Source organism: Bos indicus, chromosome 19, assembly GCF_029378745.1.
Source record: "Bos indicus isolate NIAB-ARS_2022 breed Sahiwal x Tharparkar chromosome 19, NIAB-ARS_B.indTharparkar_mat_pri_1.0, whole genome shotgun sequence".
NCBI classification, from domain to species: Eukaryota; Metazoa; Chordata; class Mammalia; order Artiodactyla; family Bovidae; genus Bos; species Bos indicus.
Window position 1 is genome coordinate 11,985,331 of NC_091778.1, and position 20,320 is coordinate 12,005,650.

The 20,320-nt window shown below is 35.8% G+C and overlaps 1 protein-coding gene across 4 annotated transcripts in view; it reads left to right on the forward strand.

The window, feature by feature from the left end:
• VMP1 (vacuole membrane protein 1) overlaps positions 1-20,320 on the forward strand; it is a 128,696-nt gene that overhangs the window by 37,980 nt on the left and 70,396 nt on the right. For 3 of the 4 annotated variants that reach the window (XM_019980793.2, XM_019980794.2, XM_019980795.2), the window contains one exon: positions 12,336-12,503. In XM_019980793.2, the coding sequence (XP_019836352.1) occupies positions 12,336-12,503 (168 nt within the window). Of the gene's footprint in view, positions 1-8,972; positions 9,074-12,335; positions 12,504-20,320 lie in introns of those variants that run through there. The other variant, XM_019980796.2, reaches the window with a different exon arrangement.

Consider the following 20,320-nt stretch of genomic DNA (forward strand, 5'->3'; position numbering starts at 1 on the left):
CCACAGGCTGTAGTTTGCTAACCCTGGCTCTAATTCATGGGATGTCGATAGTACACCAGAAGAAGCATACTGAACTTGGGAGCCTTAGTGAACTAACCACTCTCTAAGGGTTTTTATGTGACATGTTATGCATTTGATTTCTCCATTTGCCAAAAAAGGATTTCTTCTCTCTTCCAGGTCATAACAGTAGATTTAACATGATGTTTTGGGAGAGAATATAGTTGTGCAAGTGCTTGAGTGGTCTGGAAGACCATCAAGAGGTTAAAAAAAAGGCAACTTTTCATGAAGAGAAAAGTAAAAGAATTTCTTCCGGTTGAGCTGCTTGATGACAACAAAATTTAGTTCTAATCTCATGTTTGAAACCATTGATGTGTGCAGAACCAGTCTGTTGTAAAAATACAACCTTTACAACACTGCAATCATTTTGAGAAATAAATAATTTTTGAATTACATTTAGATTGTTAAAAATAATTGGGAGAAGCGATAAGGTAATTTCAGTAGCCACATTAGAATTATTCCCATTACTAGAATATATGATTCGTAATTTTGTAAACAACCAGGTTAAAAGCAGGAACATTGGAACTTGATAATGAGAAATATATCTCAGACATGCTCCTTATATGCATGTACATTATTATTCCTAATGTTGTAAGACAAGGTGATTTAACAACTGCCAGGTAGCTCAGTGGTAAAGAATCCGCCTGCCTATGTAGGAGACCCAGGTTCAATCCCTGGGTTGGGAAGATTCCCTGGAGTAGGAAACAGCAACCTGCTTCAGTATTCTTACCTGGGAACTGCCGTGGACAGAGGAGTCTGGCAGGCTACAGTCCATGGAGTCGCAAAAGCGCTGGACACGAGTTAGCGACTGACAGCAACAACAAACTGCGTATGCTATAAATGATTATAAAGTCTGTTCTGTTTGACAGTAACAAAGAGGATGAGTCCTTCAGCGGGAATTTACAAATAATGTGTACACAGACAGTTTTGACACTAGGTGGAGCAGTTTCCTGGAGAAAGGTTTACTAAGCCCTATGTTCCTTTCAAAACAAGCCCAGCTCTTAGACAAAGAACTCTGAGAACAAAAACTATCAACAATCACCTTCAAGTTTTTAGACTCTCAAATATTGAGCTGTAAGTAGAAGGCTGAATGTATTGTACAAAATGCCTTTTCTCTTTGGCATCTATTTTAACCATTGAATTCCCTCACCTTTGGGAATCAAAATGGGAGGAATTTTCACATTAGAACTGCCTTATTTAGATGGCAATTGGTACACAGAAAAGTTTCGAAGCTATTTAGTTACATTGTAAAGTAGACCAGGTTTTATAAAAAGATATACCATCAGGGCATTATCATCTGAATGGTATTTATGAGTCAGTTGTGTTAAAAGACCGTTTTAGATTAAGAATATCATTTTATAGATAAAGATTGGTGGTTTAAATACATTGCATCTAAAAATCAGTGAATGTCAAGAGTGTTTTAAGTACCAGGAGAAACCATGGCCATAAAACTGTAAGTTTAGAATGTGGTTATCAGATATGGTAATAAGATATAAATGAATAAAGAATTCTACTTGAAAACATAAACAAAGACCATTTTAATTAAAAAAAAAAAATGGGGCTCTTTGTTATATACTAAATACAAGGAAAGTAAGTAGTGAGATATTTGCCCCTGTATAAAATTCAAGTCTGCTTTTGCCTTAAAGTTTAATGTTATTTCATTGCTAATGTGGTAAAAATTGTACATTTTAAAAAGTCCAGCATCTTGATTACTAGCAAATGTTCATAGAACTTCCCTGTCTGTAGCACCCTGTTTTCTTTAGTGAATAAGCACTTCATAGTTTGTATATGGTACTTTATAGTACTCTATTATATGTATACATATAAAGCCTTTCTTATACTTTTTGACTTTTGGCTATTTATTGCCTAAAGAAAATGTTGTTTGAAAAACTGCGTGGATATGGGTTGAAGTGAAATAGTGAAGCAGTTTCAGGAAGAGAACTATTGTAGTAATCATTTAATGCCATGAGCTGGAATAATTGTTTTAAAAATTGTTAGCCAACCTCTTCACATTTTTTCCTGCTTGACTTCTGATGATTGCTCCATAGCTTACCTGTCTATCCCTCTATAAGACAAAAAAGGGAAGAAATTGCCAAAAGGAAGGTTCTAGTGTGACCTAATATTGCTCTGTATAGGTATAATGACTCTGGCTATAAGTATGCAGTGACTCAGGGCTCTTGCGGGAAGACCATCAGGCCCTTCTTAGAAAAGATCTGTTTGCCCTTTTTTTGATGAGGGCATGATCAGCTCTGAGTCTTTCCCCAAGGAATGACTCATGTATTAACTCTTAAGAGTATCACCACATCAAAAGCAGAAACCAGGATCTCCAGGACAGGGATGGGTTTTCACCAAACCCAGAAGGATATGCACAGACTGACTGACTTCCTGTCCTGAAGTCACTATCTATTAATGTGCACTTAAATGAAAGCTAGTAGGATTCAGTTTACCTGAAATCTGTTCTTTTGAATATATATTTTAGACAAAGTATAACCTTTTTAAAAGTTCTCTTTATAAATACATGGTCCATTCCTCCTGAATATTAAATCAACTTTATGATCAAAATTGTTTAGGTTTAGAGAAGAAAAGTGAAACATATCTTTGCTTATGGATTGATTTAAGATAATAAAAATGACTTTGAAGACAGGTCCTTATAACCTAGAGTCTGATTATAGAGTTTACACATTTTCATTTTGGTTATTTTATACTTACCATAACGCTTATACTACATAACCTCATTACATTACCCTGTTACTTAGGTTGAACAGGCATTATTATTATTATTATTAATCAGACTTTTCATCAAATGAGGAATGTGAGATAGAAGTCTGAGTACATCTAGTTAAGTTACTAACAGATTTTTAGAAAACTAAAATCCACATTAACTAATGGCCAAATTACTGCTTCTTTACACACTGTACCACCTTTTATAGGGAGAGAATAGGGGCTTAATTTATAAACTCTTCTTCATAGAAAAAAACCCCACAAACACTAGTTGAACTTCTCAGTGTCCATTTGGAATCAATTTTATGCTCTAGCCTTCTAGAGTTATTTGTTGTACACCATAACCTTAGGTAAACTGTTTTCTGACTACGATGAGAAAAGCAATGATTAAAAGAATTTGAAGGGTAGAATTCCTGTTTGTAAAAGCATTTCTAAACTCCCCTGAGAGATGGACTTAAAGAAAACAAAAGTTTTGCAAGTCATACAGACAACCATTTGTCATCTCTTTTATTTATCACCCAGATATTCCTAATGAATCACATTCCAGACTAACCACGGACTCCTTTTGTTCCTCCGTGAAGGAGTGTGGCAAACAAATGTTTTCCCAGTGAATCAGCACAGAATTCTTGATTTTATTACCTTTGCCCTAAACTTTCCAGACAAAACTAATTGGAAATTTTGCCTTTGGGATCATACTTGACTTCTGTGTATGGATGATGGATTAGGCTATGAATTGACATTACAGATGTTATACAAACAACTCCAGTCTTTAGGAATGTTTTATCAGTTCTGAGGGAGCTGCCTGGAGTGGAAGAATGTCTGTCTGTCTGCTCATCTTCCTTAAAAAAAACTCATACATACACATACTACACTCTTTGGCGGGGGCAGCCCCCCAGCTGCGCAGCATGTGGGAACTTAGTTCTCCAACCAGGGATCAAATCCAGACCTCCTACATTGGAATCTCTGAGTCTTAACTACTGGCCCTCCAGGGAAGTCCCCGTACTACACTATTATTGTGATATCATATTTGTCATCTTGGTTGATAAAAAAGCTTGGCTAAATTAGACTTATGATTAACTAATATAATCATTTTAGGTTTTCACTTTTTCAAAAAATGTCTCTGGAAAAAAGGGCTCCCAAAGGAACCAAAGTTAAAAAATCCAGAAAACACTTGTCTTTAAGTGGAGCAACAATACATAGACTAGTTTTTGTCATTTACTAATTTGTGTTTGTGGTACCAGGACTGCTTTCTCAGGACTTATATAGGTACTGCTTTATCAGAGCACTGCTTAGAACTCCTCACTACCAGCTTAGGATATTTTTGTGTGTTATAATTTCAGGAATGATCATTTTACCTCTAGGATAATTTTTTTTTTAATTCTAAATTTCTATTAATTTGATAGAGCCAATAGTATATTTACTATTCCTGAAAGAATGTAAATTATAGAAGTGTAACTTTTTGAATTTATCTTAAAAGAATATTTTAAGTTAAAATACTTTTCCTGCAAATACCTGTATCTGCTCTTGTTAGAAATCCTATATCCTCCCCAACCTCCCACCCACCCCCAAGCTAACTATGGTCTTACTCTCACCCAGACATCCTCTCGCCTGGCCAAGCACTACATCTTTTTATCCTGGACAGAGCAAAATTATTCCACTATCAAAACTTTGGAAAATATAGTGTAATACAGCTCGTGAGACTAAGATATATGAGGCTTTGAACTGAAGCAAAACCAGATGTTCGATATATTACAAAGAGCTGAACTGTCTTGTTGAGCTGACTTCACTTAGAATGACTATGTTAAAGTAACCACCCACCCCAAAAAAGGACCCTAAAAACCTGTCACTCTGATGAGAGTGTAACTTTTCATCCCAATCATAAAATTTGACCTTCGGAATCATTAAAGGGAACTTCCATTGGCAGTAATTCGGAACTCTCAGAGGCAGTTTGTGAATGTTAACAGTGACCTGGTTGCTAGCTAGGAAATTTATAGAGCTTCCTGTGCTGGGGAATAACAGCCTGTGCTGTATATAGCTGTTTAACTTCCATTGATTACCACTACCTAGATTTAAGGACACTGTCTTTAAATAGAAAAATTAACTTTCAAGGACTATCATTTGCTACTTTTCCTTAAGAAGTGCTGCTTGTATTACCCTTGTCACATGGTACATTCTTTTAAATGTGCTGGGACTCACTTGATACCACAGTATATGATCTCTCGGTGACTTTCATGTATACTTGAATGAAAAGAATATGTATTTGGCTATTTTGGGGAATAGTGTTCCATGTTATTCAAGTTTTCTGTATTCATTCTGGTTTTCAGTTTGTTTATTCTGTCAACGAAAAAGAGAAGGGTGTTGAAATTTCAACTCTAATTGTAGATATGTTTTTATTTCTCATTTTAGTTCTGTTAGTTTTTGCTTTATATATTTTGACATGCTGACAGATTTAGGATTTTTCTGTCTTCCTGAGAATTAGCCTTTTTATCATTATGAAATGTCCTTATTCATTTCTAGTAAAATAATACACCCTCTCCTGAAATCTACTTAGTCTCTTATTAATGTAGAATACTCCATCTTTTGTATGATTATTTTTACACAGTTTGTCTTTTTTCATCCCTTTACTTTTGGATCTGGATATTTTAAATGGGCTTTTTGTAGAGAGCATATACTGAGGTCTTGCTTTTTAAATCAGTCTGACACTCTCTGTGTTTTCATTTGTATATTTGGTACACTTGCAATTAATCTAATTGTCAATATGGTTGGATTTAAGTCTACCCTTAAACTGCTGGTCCCCACCCGTTTTTTATTCTTTTCTTACCTTTTTTTGAAATGAGTATTATTTTTAGGATATATAATATAACCACATTATAATGTTATACTCCCTTTTCTCCCTCCCATACTTTATGCTGTTGTTGTCTTATATTTGCTGTCTTACATATGCTGCAGTCCATGGGGTTGCAAGGAGTTAGAGATGACTGAGCGACTGAACTGTCTTATATTTTACTTCTGCGTGTGTCATATGTGTGTGTGCTTGTGTGCTCAGTCATGTCTGACTCTGTGTTACCCTGTGGACTGTAGCCCAACAGGCTCCTCTCTCCATGGGATTTTCCAGGTAAGAATACTGGAGTGAGTTGCCATTCCCTCCTCCAGGGGATCTTCCCCACCCAGGGATTGAACTCATGTCTCCTCATCTCTTGCCTTGGCAGGCAGATTCTTTATGGCTCAGCCACCTGGGAAGTCTGACGTACGTCATGGTTTTTGCTTTAAACAACTAGTTATTTTTTTAAAGAGATTTTAAAATGAGGAAAAATGGTGTTCTCTCTCTCCAGTGCTTTTCACTCCTTTGTGTAAAGTTTACATTTGCTATTACTTTTCTTCTGAGAACTTCCTTTAACATTTATTGTAGTGCAGATCTCCTGGAACAAATTCTTTTGGCTTTTATCTATCTGAAAATGTTATTACTTCATCTTTATTGTTGAAATATATTTTTCCTTAATTCTAGATTCACAGATTTTTTTTTTTTTTCCCTTTCAGCACTTTAGAGAAGTAATTCTATTGGTTTTTGGTTTGTTTCTGATGAGAAAACCCTATCTGTATTTCCCTGTAGATGACTCAGTCATACCTTGGAGATATTGTAGATTTGGTTCCAGAGCACAAGCGAGTATGGTGATAAAGCAAGTTACGAATTTTTTGGTTTCTTAGTGCATCTAAAAGTTATGTTTACTATATATTGTACTCTATTACATGCCTAAAATATATATACATACCTTAATTAAATAATAATGCTGTGGGAAAAATGGAGCCAATGAATTTGCTTGACACAAGATTGCCACAAACCTTTAATTTGTAAAGATCACAATATCTGCAAAGTGCAGTGAAACAAGATTGCCTATATAATGTGTTATTTTTATCCCTTCTGCTTTTAAGATTTTCTTGATTTGCTGAATTATAGAATTTGATTATGATGTGATTATTTCAGCAATTTGCTTGTGTTTTATTTTACGTTGATCCTGACTGAGGTTTGTTGAATTTCTTAAATCTGTGAGTTGATGGATTGATATTTTTCATCAGATCTTGAAAATATTTGGCCACCTCTTCACCAACATGCATGCACGCGCGCACGCGCACACACACACACACACACACACACTTTCCCCTCTCCTTCTGGAATTTCAGTTACATATATATTAGACTGTTTGGTATTATTCCACAGGTTACTGAGGTTCACTTCTCCATAGCCTTTACTCTGTGTATCCTTTGGTTCACATACTTTCTATTGCCTTGTCTTCAAGTTCTCTAATATTTGTCCTGTGGTATCTAATCTGTTGACTATTGAGTGAATTTTTCTATTCAGATATTACATTTTCAGCTCTAGAAGTTCCATTTTATTATATTTATACTTGTATTTCTTCCCGCGTTGTGTTTATGTTTCCCTTTAAATCAGAGATCAGCAAACTAGTTCTGTAAATGTCCAAATAATAAATGTTTTAGACTTCATAGAACACAACGTCTAGGTCAGAGCTGCTCAGTGTTACCCTTGAGGCAGAGAATTAGCCAGAGGTGATATGTATAGCCATGTATACATGGTTACCTTCTTTGAAACTCTGTAAAACTGGTGGTAGGCTGAATTTGGCCCCTGGGCTAAAATTTGCCCGTTATTGCTTTAAATCTTTGAACATATTGGGTTGGCCAGAAAGTTCATTTGGATTTTTCCATAACATAACAGAGAAACCCACTATTTCTGGGTTATGGCTCACCTAATATTTTTAAGGCCTTGTCTGCTAATTCCATTATATCTAACATTTCTGGGTCTGTTTCTATTGACTAGTGTTTCTTCAGGTTATGGGTCATGTTTTCCAAACTGTTTCCCATATCTAGCTATTTCTTATTAGATGCCGAACTGTGGTATTAAGTTGTTGATTATTTGGATTTTGCCATCATCCTTTACAGAGTATCAGTTTTTTTGTTTTGGAGGGCACTAAGTTACTAGTGGGCTGGCTTGGTCCATTTAAGTCTTTTTAAAACCTCTGTTATGATCTATTTAGTTTTTACTAGGCTCTTTCCAAGGTCATCCCTGAATGCTAAGTCTTTCCATTCTAGCTCAACAGAGTTCAGGTGTTTCCCAGCCCTGGGTGAAGTCTTGGAATTGTTCAGCTTCTTTTCTCACTAATTGTACTTTGCCAGGCCTTATAGAATCTCATCATAGCATGCAATGCAGCTTTGTATGCTAGAGTCTCAGGGGGGGACCCCCATACACAAATGGAGAGTCCTTTCTCTGCATTAAGTATTCTGCCCCACAGATTTCAACCACTCAGCAGCCCCCAAACTCAAATTTTCTTCTCAATGCAGCAGTACTACCACGCTTTTCTTAGGGTCTTCCTCTTTGGACAACAGATTTTATTTTATTCTTAATTTTACTTTTTGGCTGCACTGGTGTTCGTTGCTTTGTGCGGGCTTTCTGTAGTTTTGGCGAGCAGGGGTACTCTAGTTGCGTTGCGCAGCTTCTCGTTGCAGTGGCTCCTCTTGCTGTGCAGCAAAGGCTCTGGGCACGCAGGCTTCAGTAGTTGCAGCGCTCAGGCTCAGTTGTTGGCATGCAGGCCTAGCTGCTCTGTGGCATATGGAATATTCCTGGACCAGTCATTGAACCTGTGTCCCCTGCATTGGCAGGCCAGTTCCTATCCACTGCACCTCCAGGGAAGTCCCATGGACTATGGATTTAAAAGCATTTTTTTTTTAAATTTGGCTGCCTCAGGTCTTAGTTGTGGCACACAGGATCTTTTTGTTGTGGCCGGGGGACTTCAGAGCATACAGGCTCAGTCGTTGCGGTGCCCAGGTTTAGTTGCTCTGCAGCATGTGGCACCTTAGTTCCTCAATCAGGGATCGAACCCAGGACCCTGGCATTGGAAGCTCAGAGTCCTAACCACTGGACCACCAGGGAAGCCCCCTGCACTGTGGGTTTTGCTGCAGACACGCAGTGTGTCTACACATGGGAAGCAGAGTCGTCACAGGGCTTCTGCATCTGTATCCTTTTCTCAGCAGTCAAGAAATACCGGACTGCCTGTGGTACAACGTCTGAACAGAATTGTTCCCTGTATTTTGTAAGGATTCCAATTGTTTTGTGTAGGAGTGAACATCTGTTCCAGTCACTTCATGATATAAGGCAGAAAACCCTTAGCCACAGGCCAGAATCTCTAGTCCATGCATATCAATACTTGCCTACTCGCATGAGAGCTGGAACCTCCTGCTCAGTACACATGGTATTACTTTTATGTCTTGCGGTGAATCTTTCCAGGTAGCCTTTGCTGCTTATACTGTAGCTTTTTGTCTTTATCCCTCGTTTCTTCATTTAATATGGCTTACATGTGATTCTTTTATGTTTGATAGCATTGTAGTAAATTCTACGTTTTAGAAAATTGACTTAAAAGGTAATTTAATACGTGTAACTGTTAAAATTCTCTTAATCAAAATGATCGTCTTTTGGTTTTTGTGTTTGGATTCTTCATGTAAACTAATATTTATTTCAGTCAAGTCCATTATATTTAGGAACTATTAACCTGTAATGTTAAAAAGAACTTTTGAGGCTTGCTATCACTTAACATAGCTTAAACTAAAATGTCGAGGTACAGGCTAAATGGGGTCTTGAGAATGAGCAACAGACCAGAAGCTGAGTTATTCATGTTCATTTTGTCTGGGAACCACCACATCTGCCACTAAGGCTGAGTAATCATGACTTATAAGTGTGGTTATGGAAAGTATATATCAGTTTAATTGTGTGAACCATCCTTTCTTTAGGGAAAATATTTTCAACAGATTGCTGAAAATTTTCCCTTTTTAGAATCACTTAAAATTAAAACTGTGAATAAGCCTTTTATCTTGTTGAATGACCTGTTTAATCGGTTGAGGTGCATATTTTATTTATATTTCTGAAATAGAAATGTAGTTTTTTTCCTTCCTCTGTATCCCAGAAATCTCATTATTTTAGTGTCTAAGTTCAAGTTGTGTTCTCCTAGAGTTCATTTCTAGAGGATAGTTGTGTAGGGATATCATGAACAAACTCTTGAATTTCTTTTGTTTTGCCTTAAGTAGTATCACATTTCTCTTGTGTGTTTTCAAACAGTGAATGTGAAGTTAACAGGTTTTTTTTTTAATTATGTCTGATGCTTGTCTGTAAATGTACAACAAGAAATTCAGTTCCTCTGAATTCTACAGACTTTAGTGTGTGTGTGTGTGTGTGTATGTGTAGAATCACAAAATAATTCCTTTTTCTGTAACTGTGAAATATCTTTTATGCACATAATAATATTCAGAGAAACAGCTGTATATTTCATGATTAATTACAGCTTCTCAAAAAAATACCATTCCTTTTTAAAAAATTCTATAATTATTTTTAAACTTATTATTACTATTTATAGTTTTCTGTGAATTAAAACTCAAGAAAAAGAGGAACAGACTAAAAATTCACATAGGTTTCTCTTTGGCTCAGAGGAAAACTTTATAGTTAATTGATTCAGTGCCAAGTGTAGGCCTTCTTTTTATAGATTTTTATTTGAACACAAAGTACCACTGCATTTAGGGGGAAATGGAGTTTAGATTTATGAATATCTTTCTTTTTCATATTACATGCAACAAAAAAATTTGCTTAATATCACCTTTTATTTTGATAGCAACCGGAGTTCTTTAATGTTTTATTCTCATTGCTACATCTTATTCAGTTTGTCTTTGAACCACAAATTCCTTTACCATGTGGTTTAAAAAGACTTTTTTAAATCCAAAGATCACTTACTATATGTGTGTCTATATATACATCCATATGGGTGTGTATAATTTTTTCTACAAATACACTATTTTTCTTTTTAACAGTGAATAGGTAATACTTTCTGAGGGCTTACTATATGCCCAGCACTAAGTCAAGCATATTTATATAAATTGACTAATTGAAACCTCACAGTGTCCCCAGAGTGTAGGTCCTGAAGGTGTTTTATCATTACCATTTTATAGATGAGGAAAACAAGACTTAGTAAGAGGCAGAGGCCAGAACCTGAGTCAGTACATCTGGCTGTGGAAGTTATGCTTATGGCAACAGTATGTTTTAAAGTGAATACTGGCATCATGTATGTTAGAGCAACATGTTAAGAACATCCAGCTTCCAGAGCTCACACTTCATGAGAACCTTGGAAATTAGCAATGGATTTTATTGTTAGCTTGATTGTATTTAGTGTTTTTTAATTTTGGAACTAGATAAAGCCATCAAATGAATCTAATTCTTTTGCCTTGCTAAAGAGTGGGTTAAGTGATTTTTCTGAGGTTTCTTATTTTCTGACCCTTAATAGACTATAAGAACCTACTTGAAACCCTAAAGGAACTTGTGTAAAACATACATGTTTCCATGTCCACTTATTGAATCAATTTATGCTTAGGGGACCCAGGAATTAATACTTTTAACAAAGCCCCTTGTTGATTATTATGCAGATACCTCATATTGGCATACATGTTCATTTGAGAACCATTGTATTTAAACCTTTATCACACATCTAAATACTAATTCATTTTAATCTAACATATTATTATTAATTTATAATGTTTCAAAACATAGGTACAAAGCAGCACAAAATCTTCCATAGAAAAAAAGTACTTTAAAAGAAAAATTCATTGGTACTGGTTCTACAATTTTATTTTTGTTTTACAATCTCAGTGAGAAAGATCAGTGAGGTAGTTACTTCATCAACTATTGTTTTTTGAAATATAGTTAGTTTATAATGCTGTGTTAGTTTCAAGTGTACAGCAAAGCGATTCAGTTATACATGCGTATGTATATATTTTTTCAGCGTCTCTTCCATTGTAGGTGATTGCAAGATACTGAATATAGTTCCCTGGGCTATACAGCATGTCCTTGTTTACGCGTTTTATGTATAGTAGTGTATATATGTTAATCTCAAACTCCTCATTCCTGCCCTGCCCCCCACTATTCCCTTTGGTAAACATAAATTTATTTTTCTGTGTCTGTATCAACTTTTTAAAGTAAGGAAAAAAGTAGTATTTTCAAAGTATGCCTAAAAGAATAGGGACACAGGAGGTTTTTTAGAGGGGATAGCATTCTCACAAATGAGATGTTTGGATAAATAAAATAAGAGTCAAGTGAGAAATCATGGTTTCCAGAGACTTGTGTTAGGGAAAGGAGGTTGACTACAAAAGGACACAAGGGAGCTTTTTGCATTGAGGAAATGCTGTGTATCTGTATCCTGATTATGTGACTAAATATAATTGTCAAAACTTACTGAACAACAGATCTAAAACAATGACTCTTACTATATGTAAATTATATCCCCATAAATTTGAAATTGTTTTTTTAAAAAGTAAACCTTGAAGAGATTCTGGGAGTGATTATTTTTTCAAATTATCAGTTGCATCTTGAAATACTTGGGTGAATTCTTGTTCTTTAAAAGCTAACATTTTTCTATTAATGTGTGGTGATTAAGGTAACATTAAAATAACATCATAATTCCTTTTTCTTTAATATTTCTCATCAAAGTTTTCTCTTCTTTTTTTCTTGGTAGGGTCCACATATAGCTTCAGTTACATTAGCTGCTTATGAGTGCAATTCAGTTAATTTCCCTGAACCACCTTATCCTGATCAGATTATTTGCCCAGATGAAGAGGGCACTGAAGGAACCATTTCTTTATGGAGCATCATCTCAAAAGTTAGGATTGAGGCCTGCATGTGGGTAAGATGTCCATTTTCATGCTTACCTAAAATTAACCTCACTGTCTTGATTCTTTGTACCTTGTTGAAATTGAATCCAAACATATACCAAGTCAGTAAATAATTGATAAAGTCACCAACTACCTAACTTCCATGGAAAAGAAATCTCTAGAGCTTCTCTTTGTGAATAACATGCAGAGGGAAGGCAGGAGACTATAGGTACCACCAGGTATTGATGCCAAGGAGTCAATAGCAGGGAAAAGGAATATAAATGATGCAAATATATTACTTTGTAAAGTTTTACTGATGTTTATAAAATATGATAATCACATAGCAAATGGTTATATATCAATCCAAACTTGGTAAGTATTATATGTCTCTCTCTTAGATTTAAATACTCTGTGTTTAGTTTTAGAAGATTCGTTTCATTTTCTGAGTTGTTGTAATACTAAAGTAAGGTCAGACATTTCTTAATAAACTAAGCTTTACTGTATTTGAGGTGAGATCAAACTATATGATTTACTTTCAGTAGTATCAATTATTCTTTTTATGGCTTGGTTAATATATTTTGGGAAATTTTGAACTATGTGATCAATGATAAATGTATTTTAATCTGTATATCTATACAAAGCATTTTTTTATATGCCTAAATTCATTCAGGTGTCTATCACTGAGGAATAGCTCAGTTGCTAAAGACTTCCTATTACCATTTGAATTACTTTTTAATTTATTATTTGGAATTATTAAGTTTTATGTTCCCTAGAACTTTTTCCCTCTAACAATTTCTTACAAAATAGGAAATGTGAAACACTTCTCTTAAATGCCTTAGTTAAAGTGAAGATGAATACAGTGCCCACAGGAGAGGCAGTTTGAAACATTCAAATGTTAGAGGTTATGTTGTGCTTTAAAAGACTTAAAAGGGAAATGCCATATATTGAATTTGTTGAATATGAAAAACAGGAAAAATTGTCATATTTCCTGTTACTGTCTTAAAAATACTGGAAACAGATTCATTGTACTAGTTGCATATGTTTTATAAATTTCATCACATTACTCCTTTGATAAAAAGCTGTTAATAAAATAACTAGTTACTCGGAACATGCTAGAAAGGGGGTATGTATATAAACTTCAGTTTTCTGTTTTTCTTTTGTTCTTTCAAAATGGTTTACGTGGCTCAATTAACACTAACGCCAACAAAGACGTTTTCATCCCAGCTGGCAGTGATAACTGCCTCTTCCAAATTCCCATGGTGTGTATTATCTGAAGCGCTTATTTGGCCTGGCTCCATGCATGCCTCAAATTATTTAAATTGGCTGGTGTAGTGGCTTACTTCCCCAAATAAATTTTTAGTTTCTCAAAAAAATTCAGACTGTACCTTAAATTAAATGTATTACCCTCACAACAGTCAGCATTAGGCTTGGCTTGTAGTATTACAAGAATGTCAAAAAAACGCTGATTAATTGTCTGTTTGTCTGTTCTTCATATTCCCTTCTTTGAAGCTGTCTTTTGTGACAATAAATGTAGCACATATCAAGTTGTGTTTAAATTGGTTCCTGTTGTTTTCACCATTTTAAGGACAGTCCTTTTAACAAAAGGTGCTGGGAAAACTGCATATGGTTACTGTTGTTTAGTCCCTTACCTCATGTCCGATTCTTTGTAACCTCTGCACTGAATACAGAGGTTATGTGTATGGACAGAGGCTCCTCTGTCCATGGGATTTCCAAGCAAGAATACTGGAATGGGTTGCCATTTCCTTCTCCAGGGGATCTTCCCGGGATCAAACCCATATCTCCTACGTTGGCAGGCGGATTCTTTACCACTGAGGCACCAGGGAATCCCAGGGAAAACTGAATATCCACTTGCAAAAGAGAAAGATTGGATCCTTACCTTATACCATATGTAAAAATTAACTCAAAATTCATCAAAGACCTAAACTTGAGTTCAAACTCTAAGATGCTTAGAAGAAAATATAGAGACAAATCTGCATAATGATTGGCAGTGGTTTCTTAAATAAGACACTGAAAGTAGAGGCCACAAAAGAAAGAAAATACATAAATTGAACTTTGCTAAAATTAAACCTCTTGTACATCAAAGGATACAGTATCAAGAGAGTGAACAGAGAACCCACAAAAAGGAAGAAAATGTTTATAAGTCATATATCAGATAAGGATTTAATATTCAGGATGTTTAAAGAACTACGCAACTCAACAATAAAAAGACTAACAACCCAATTAAAAAGTGGGCAAAGGACTTGAATAAACACTTCTCCAAGGAAAAGACACAAATGGCGAGTAAGTACACAAATTCTCAACATCAGTAGTGTTGGGGAAGTACAGATCCAGCCATAAGGGAATACCTATTAGGATGGCTATTATTCTTTTAAAAAGAGTAATGAGTATTGGTGAAGATGTGGGGAAGCTGGAAAACTCCTAGGTTGCTGGTGGGAATGTAAAATGATTCAGCTGCTGTGAAAAAGAGTTTGGTAGTTTCTCAAAAATGTAAACATAGAATTACTCTGTGACTTTCTTCTAATGTAAATACCCAAAAGAACTAAAAACCAGGACTCAAATATAAGTATAGAAACTTCCAGTTCACTGTTAAGCAACATTATTCATATTATCAGAAAGGAGGAAATAACCCCAAGTACCCTCAATAGATGAATGGATAAACAAAGTGTAGTATATACACAGAATATTACTCAGCCATAAAAAGCAATGAGGTTTTTATACATGCTACAATGTAGATGAACCTTGAAAACATGGTAAATAAAATAATCTAGACATAGAAAGATACTGTATGATTCCACTTAAATCAACTATCAAGATAATTCAGATTTGTTAATAAAGACAAAAAATAGATTTGGAGGGACTTCATTTGTGGTCCAGTGGTTAAGAATCCACCTGCCAATGCAAGGGATGTGGATTTGATCCCTGGCCTAGGAAGACCCCACACGCCATGGAGCGACCTAAGCCGACGTGCGGCAACAACTTAGCACGTGTGCTGCGACTGCTGAAGCCCACGCGCCTGGATCCGTGCCCTTAGATGAGAGAGACCGCTGCAACAGAGAGTAAGCTCTGCTTGCCGCAGCTAGAGAAGGCCCGTGCACAGCAACGAAGACCCAGCGTAGCCAAAAATTAAATACCTATTAATAATTAGTTAATTTAAAAATAAGCTCCGTGAAGCGGTAGTTTTTTTTTTTTTTTTTTTAAGTAGATTTGAGATTACCAGCATTGTGGGGAATGAGAAGTTAATGCTTAATGGGGTAACAGTTTCCATTTGGGTGAAGAAAAATACTGGAAATATTTTTTATATTTTATCCTTTCATAAAATTGATCTCATTTGTGTTCACATCTATATTTTTTGTCTCATTATAAATATAGTAAATCAGTAAAATCCTTGAAATATGTACTTCCAGTTATAAAAATCAGTGTTAACCTCAGTTTAAGTCTGTTCATATAGGTCTTTGGAGCCCATTAAAATGAATTGTTTGGTGTTGCTGATCAGTGGGTTACCTTTTTTCAGTTTGTATCTTTCTGATACTTCACAATTTGTCTGTATCACTAGTGTTCAGTTCAGTTCAGTTGCTCAGTTGTGTCCGATTCTTTACGATCCCTGTCCATCATCAACTCCCGGAGCTTGCTCAAACGCATGTCCATTGATTTGGTGATGCCATCCAACCATCTCATTCTCTGTCATCCCCTTCTCCTCCCACCTTCAATCTTCCTGAACATCAGGGTCTTTTCTTTGCATCAGGTGGACAAAGGATTGGAGTTTCAGCTTCAGCATCAGTCCTTCCAAAAAATATTCAGGACTGATTTCCTTTAGGATGGAATGGTTGGATCTCCTTGTAGTCCAAGGAACTTGCAAGAGTCTTCTCCAACACCACAGTTCAAAAGCATCAATTCTTTGGCTCTTGCTTTCTTTATAGTCCAGCTCTCACATCCATACATGACTACTGGAAAAACCATAGCTTTGACTAGACGAATCTTTGTTGGCAAAGCAATGTCTCTGCTTTTTAATATGCTGTCTAAGTTGGTCATAACTTTCCTTCCAAGGAGCAAGCATCTTTTAATTTCATGGCTGCAGTCACCATCTGCAGTGATTTTGGAGCCCCCAAAATAAAGTCTGTCACAGTTTCCATTCTTTCCCCATCTATTTCCCTTGAAGTGATGGGACCAGATGCCATGATCTTCTTTTTCTGAATGTTGAGTTTTAAGCCAACTTTTTCACTTTCCTCTTTCACTTTCATCAAGAGGCTCTTTAGTTCTTCTTTGCTTTCTGCCATAAGGGTGGTGTCATCTGCATATCTGAGGTTATTGATGTTTCTTTGATTCCAGATTGTGCTTCATCCAGTCCAGCATTTTGCATGATGTACTCTGCATATAAGTTCAATAAGCAGGGTGACAGTATGTATACAGCCTTGACGAACTCCTTTCCCGATTTGGAACCAGTCTGTTGTTCCATGTCCAGTTCTAACTGTTGCTTCTTGACCTGCGTACAGATTTCTCAGGAAGCAGGTCAGGTGGTCTGGTATTCTTGTCTCTCTAAGAATTTTCCACAGTTTATTGTGATCCACATGGTCAAAGGCTTTGGCATAGTCAATAAAGCAGAAGTAGTTTTCTGCAACTCTCTTGCTTTTCTGATGATCCAACTGATGTTGGCAATTGGATCTCTGGTTCCTCTGCCTTTTCTAAATCAAGCTTGAACATTTGGAAGTTCACGGTTCACGTACTGTTGAAGCCTGGCTTGGAGAATTTTGAACATTACTTTACTAGCGTGTGAGATGAGTGCAGTTGTGCGGTAGTTTGAGCATTCTTTGGCATTGCCTTTCTCTGGGATTGGAATGAAAACTGACCTTTACCAGTCCTGTGGCCACTGCTGAGTTTTCCAAATTTGCTGGCATATTCAGTGCAACACTTTTCACAGCATCAACTTTTAGGATTTGAAATAGCTTAACTGGAGTTCCATCACCTCCATTAGCTTTGTTCATAGTGATGCTTCCTAAGACCCACTTGACTTCACATTCCAGGATGACTGAGTCTAGGTCAGTGATCACACCATCGTGATTATCTGGGTTGTGAAGATCTTTTCTGTATAGTTCTTCTGTGTATTTTTGTCACCTCTTCTTAATATCTTCTACTTCTGTTAGGTCCATACCATTTCTGTCCTTTATTGTGCCCATCTTTGCATGAAATGTTCCCTTGGTATCTCTAATTTTCTTGAAGAGATCTCTAGTCTTTCCCATTCTATTGTTTTCCTCTGTTTTTTGGCATTGATCACTGAGGAAGGCTTTTTTTCCTTGCTGTTCTTTGGAACTCTGCATTCAAATGGGTATATCTTTCCTTTACTCCTTTGCCTTTCCTTCTCTTCTTTTCACAGCTATTTGTAAGGCCTCCTCAGACAACCATTTTGCTTTTTTGCATTTTTTTTTCTTGGGGATGATCTTGATCACTGCCTCCTTGATCAAACCTCTCTCTGTAGTTCTTCAAGCACTCAGTCTATCAGATCTAATCCCTTGAATCTATTTGTCACTTCGCCTGTATAATCATAAAGGATTTGATTTAGGTCATACCTGAATGGTCTAGTGGCTTTCCATACTTTCTTCAATTTAAGTCTGAATTTGGCAATAAGGAGTTCATGATCTGAGCCATAGTCAGCTCCCGGTCTTGTTTTTGCTGATTGTATAGAGCATCTCCATCTTTGGCTGCAAAGAATATAATTAGTCAAACTGATTTCAGTATTCACCATCTGGTGATGTCCATGTGTAGAGTCTTCTCTTGTGTTTTTGGAAGAGGGTGTTTGCTAGGACCAGTGCATTCTTTTGGCAAAACTCTATTAGCCTTTGCCCTGCTTCATTCTGTACTCCTTGGCCAAATTTGCCTGTTACTCCACGTATTTCTTGACTTTCTACTTTTGCATTCCAGTCCCCTATAATGAAAAGGACATCTTTTTGGGGTGTTAGTTCTAGAAAGTCTTGTAGGTCTTCATAGAACCATTCAGCTTCAGCTTCTTCAGCGTTACTGGTCAGGGCATAGACTTGGATTACTGTGATATTGAATGGTTTGCCTTGGAAACAAACAGAGATCATTCTGTCATCTTTGAGATTGCATCCAAGTACTGCATTTTGGACTCTTTTATTGACTATGATAGCTATTCCATTTCTTCTAAGGGATTCTTGCCCCCAGTAGTAGATATAATGGTCATCTGAGTTAAATTCACCCATTCTGTGCAATGCTTCATAAATTTTCTTTTCATTTATTATTTCAAATTCCATTAATAGTTATTAAGCTTCCAAGTATTGGAAATTCACAGTGAGTGAAACTTAACATGGAGCTTTATATTCTAATAAGGGAAATAGTTATGGGAAAATGTATATATATGTATTGTGGGAAAATTATATAAGTATTTAAACTAATTGTGATAAGTGCTATGAGGGAGAAATCTATTGCATAATACAAAGATATTTTCCTAGTCTGTGATTCAGGGGAAATTTCCATGAAGCAGCAATGTTTCAATGAATATGTAAAGATATGCTCAGTCTCTCAGTCATACCACTGGCCTGTTATCTCACTTTACTCCTTTAAGATAATAAGGTATAAAGTGAGGAGGTGTAAACTAATTTATTAGTTAATTCATGGTTTTGGTTTTTTTTTCCTATTGTGGTAAAATATACATAACAGGTTATGTACACAATTTATTGGCATTAAGTACACTCACAGTGTTGTGTAACCATCATCAATATCTACTTCCAGAATTTTTTTGTCATCCCCAAACAGAAACTCTGCACCCATTAAACAATAACTCCTCGTTCCCTACTCTCCCCAGCCCCTGGTAATTTTGAACTTTCTGCCTCTGTAAAATTGCCTATTCTTTATACCCCATATAAATGAAATCACACAGTATCTGTCCATGTCTGGCTTACATCACTTAGCGTAATGTTTTCAAGTTTCCTCTGTGTTGGAGCATATATCAGAACTTCATTCCTTCCTGAACTCATTTTAAAACTGACCTCAAGGGAAACTGGAAGCACATTTTCTCTTTTTGTTTGTAAAACAATCTGATAATTTTACTAGAATTGGTATAATTTTTTTAAACATTGCTCTAAAAACCTTAAATTTCTCAGTGGTTCCAAGTTACCCTCCAAACTTTGGCTTTTAACCTCTGTTTCATGTTTGTAGTAGTTAGAATATTTAACGGAAAAAAGACTTTGTTTTTTAAGATTATTAACATACTGATAATACCAAACTACTATAACTTCTGAGTAGTCAGCATATATAAAATTTTCTACTCCTGGATTTTTAGCATTAAACTTATAATTCCTAACACAGAAAAGCAAGATGCTTGTAATTTACTTGTGATTCCACTTGACAAAATTTTTGAAAGTATAAAAATTCAGGACTTTTCTCCTCCTAAAAATCTTTTCATAAAATCGACACTCTGGGAAGTTATTGTGTTTCTCTCTTGGTTTTGCATATTTTGTGCACATTAAACTCTCCTCCAATTCAAGAAACAGGAACTTCAAGATAATAAATTGATATATAGTCAACAATTTTTAGAAGATTTTCTGAATTATTGCTTGACTAAATACCACTTGTCTTTCTTTTGCAATAAGGAAGCCAGTCATTTCTTCCCCTTAATTAAACTTAGGCTGACAGTTTATAGTGTTCCACAGTTTATTTAGTTTTGTTTTTTTTTATGTTGACTTCGCAAGAATTATAACATTGTTTTGTAAGAATCATGAAATTATGGGACTTCAGTATCCAACTTCTGTGTTTAGAATATAATGTGTCTTGAGGGGACCTGTCTGGAAGACTATATTTCCTTTTTACTTACATGCAT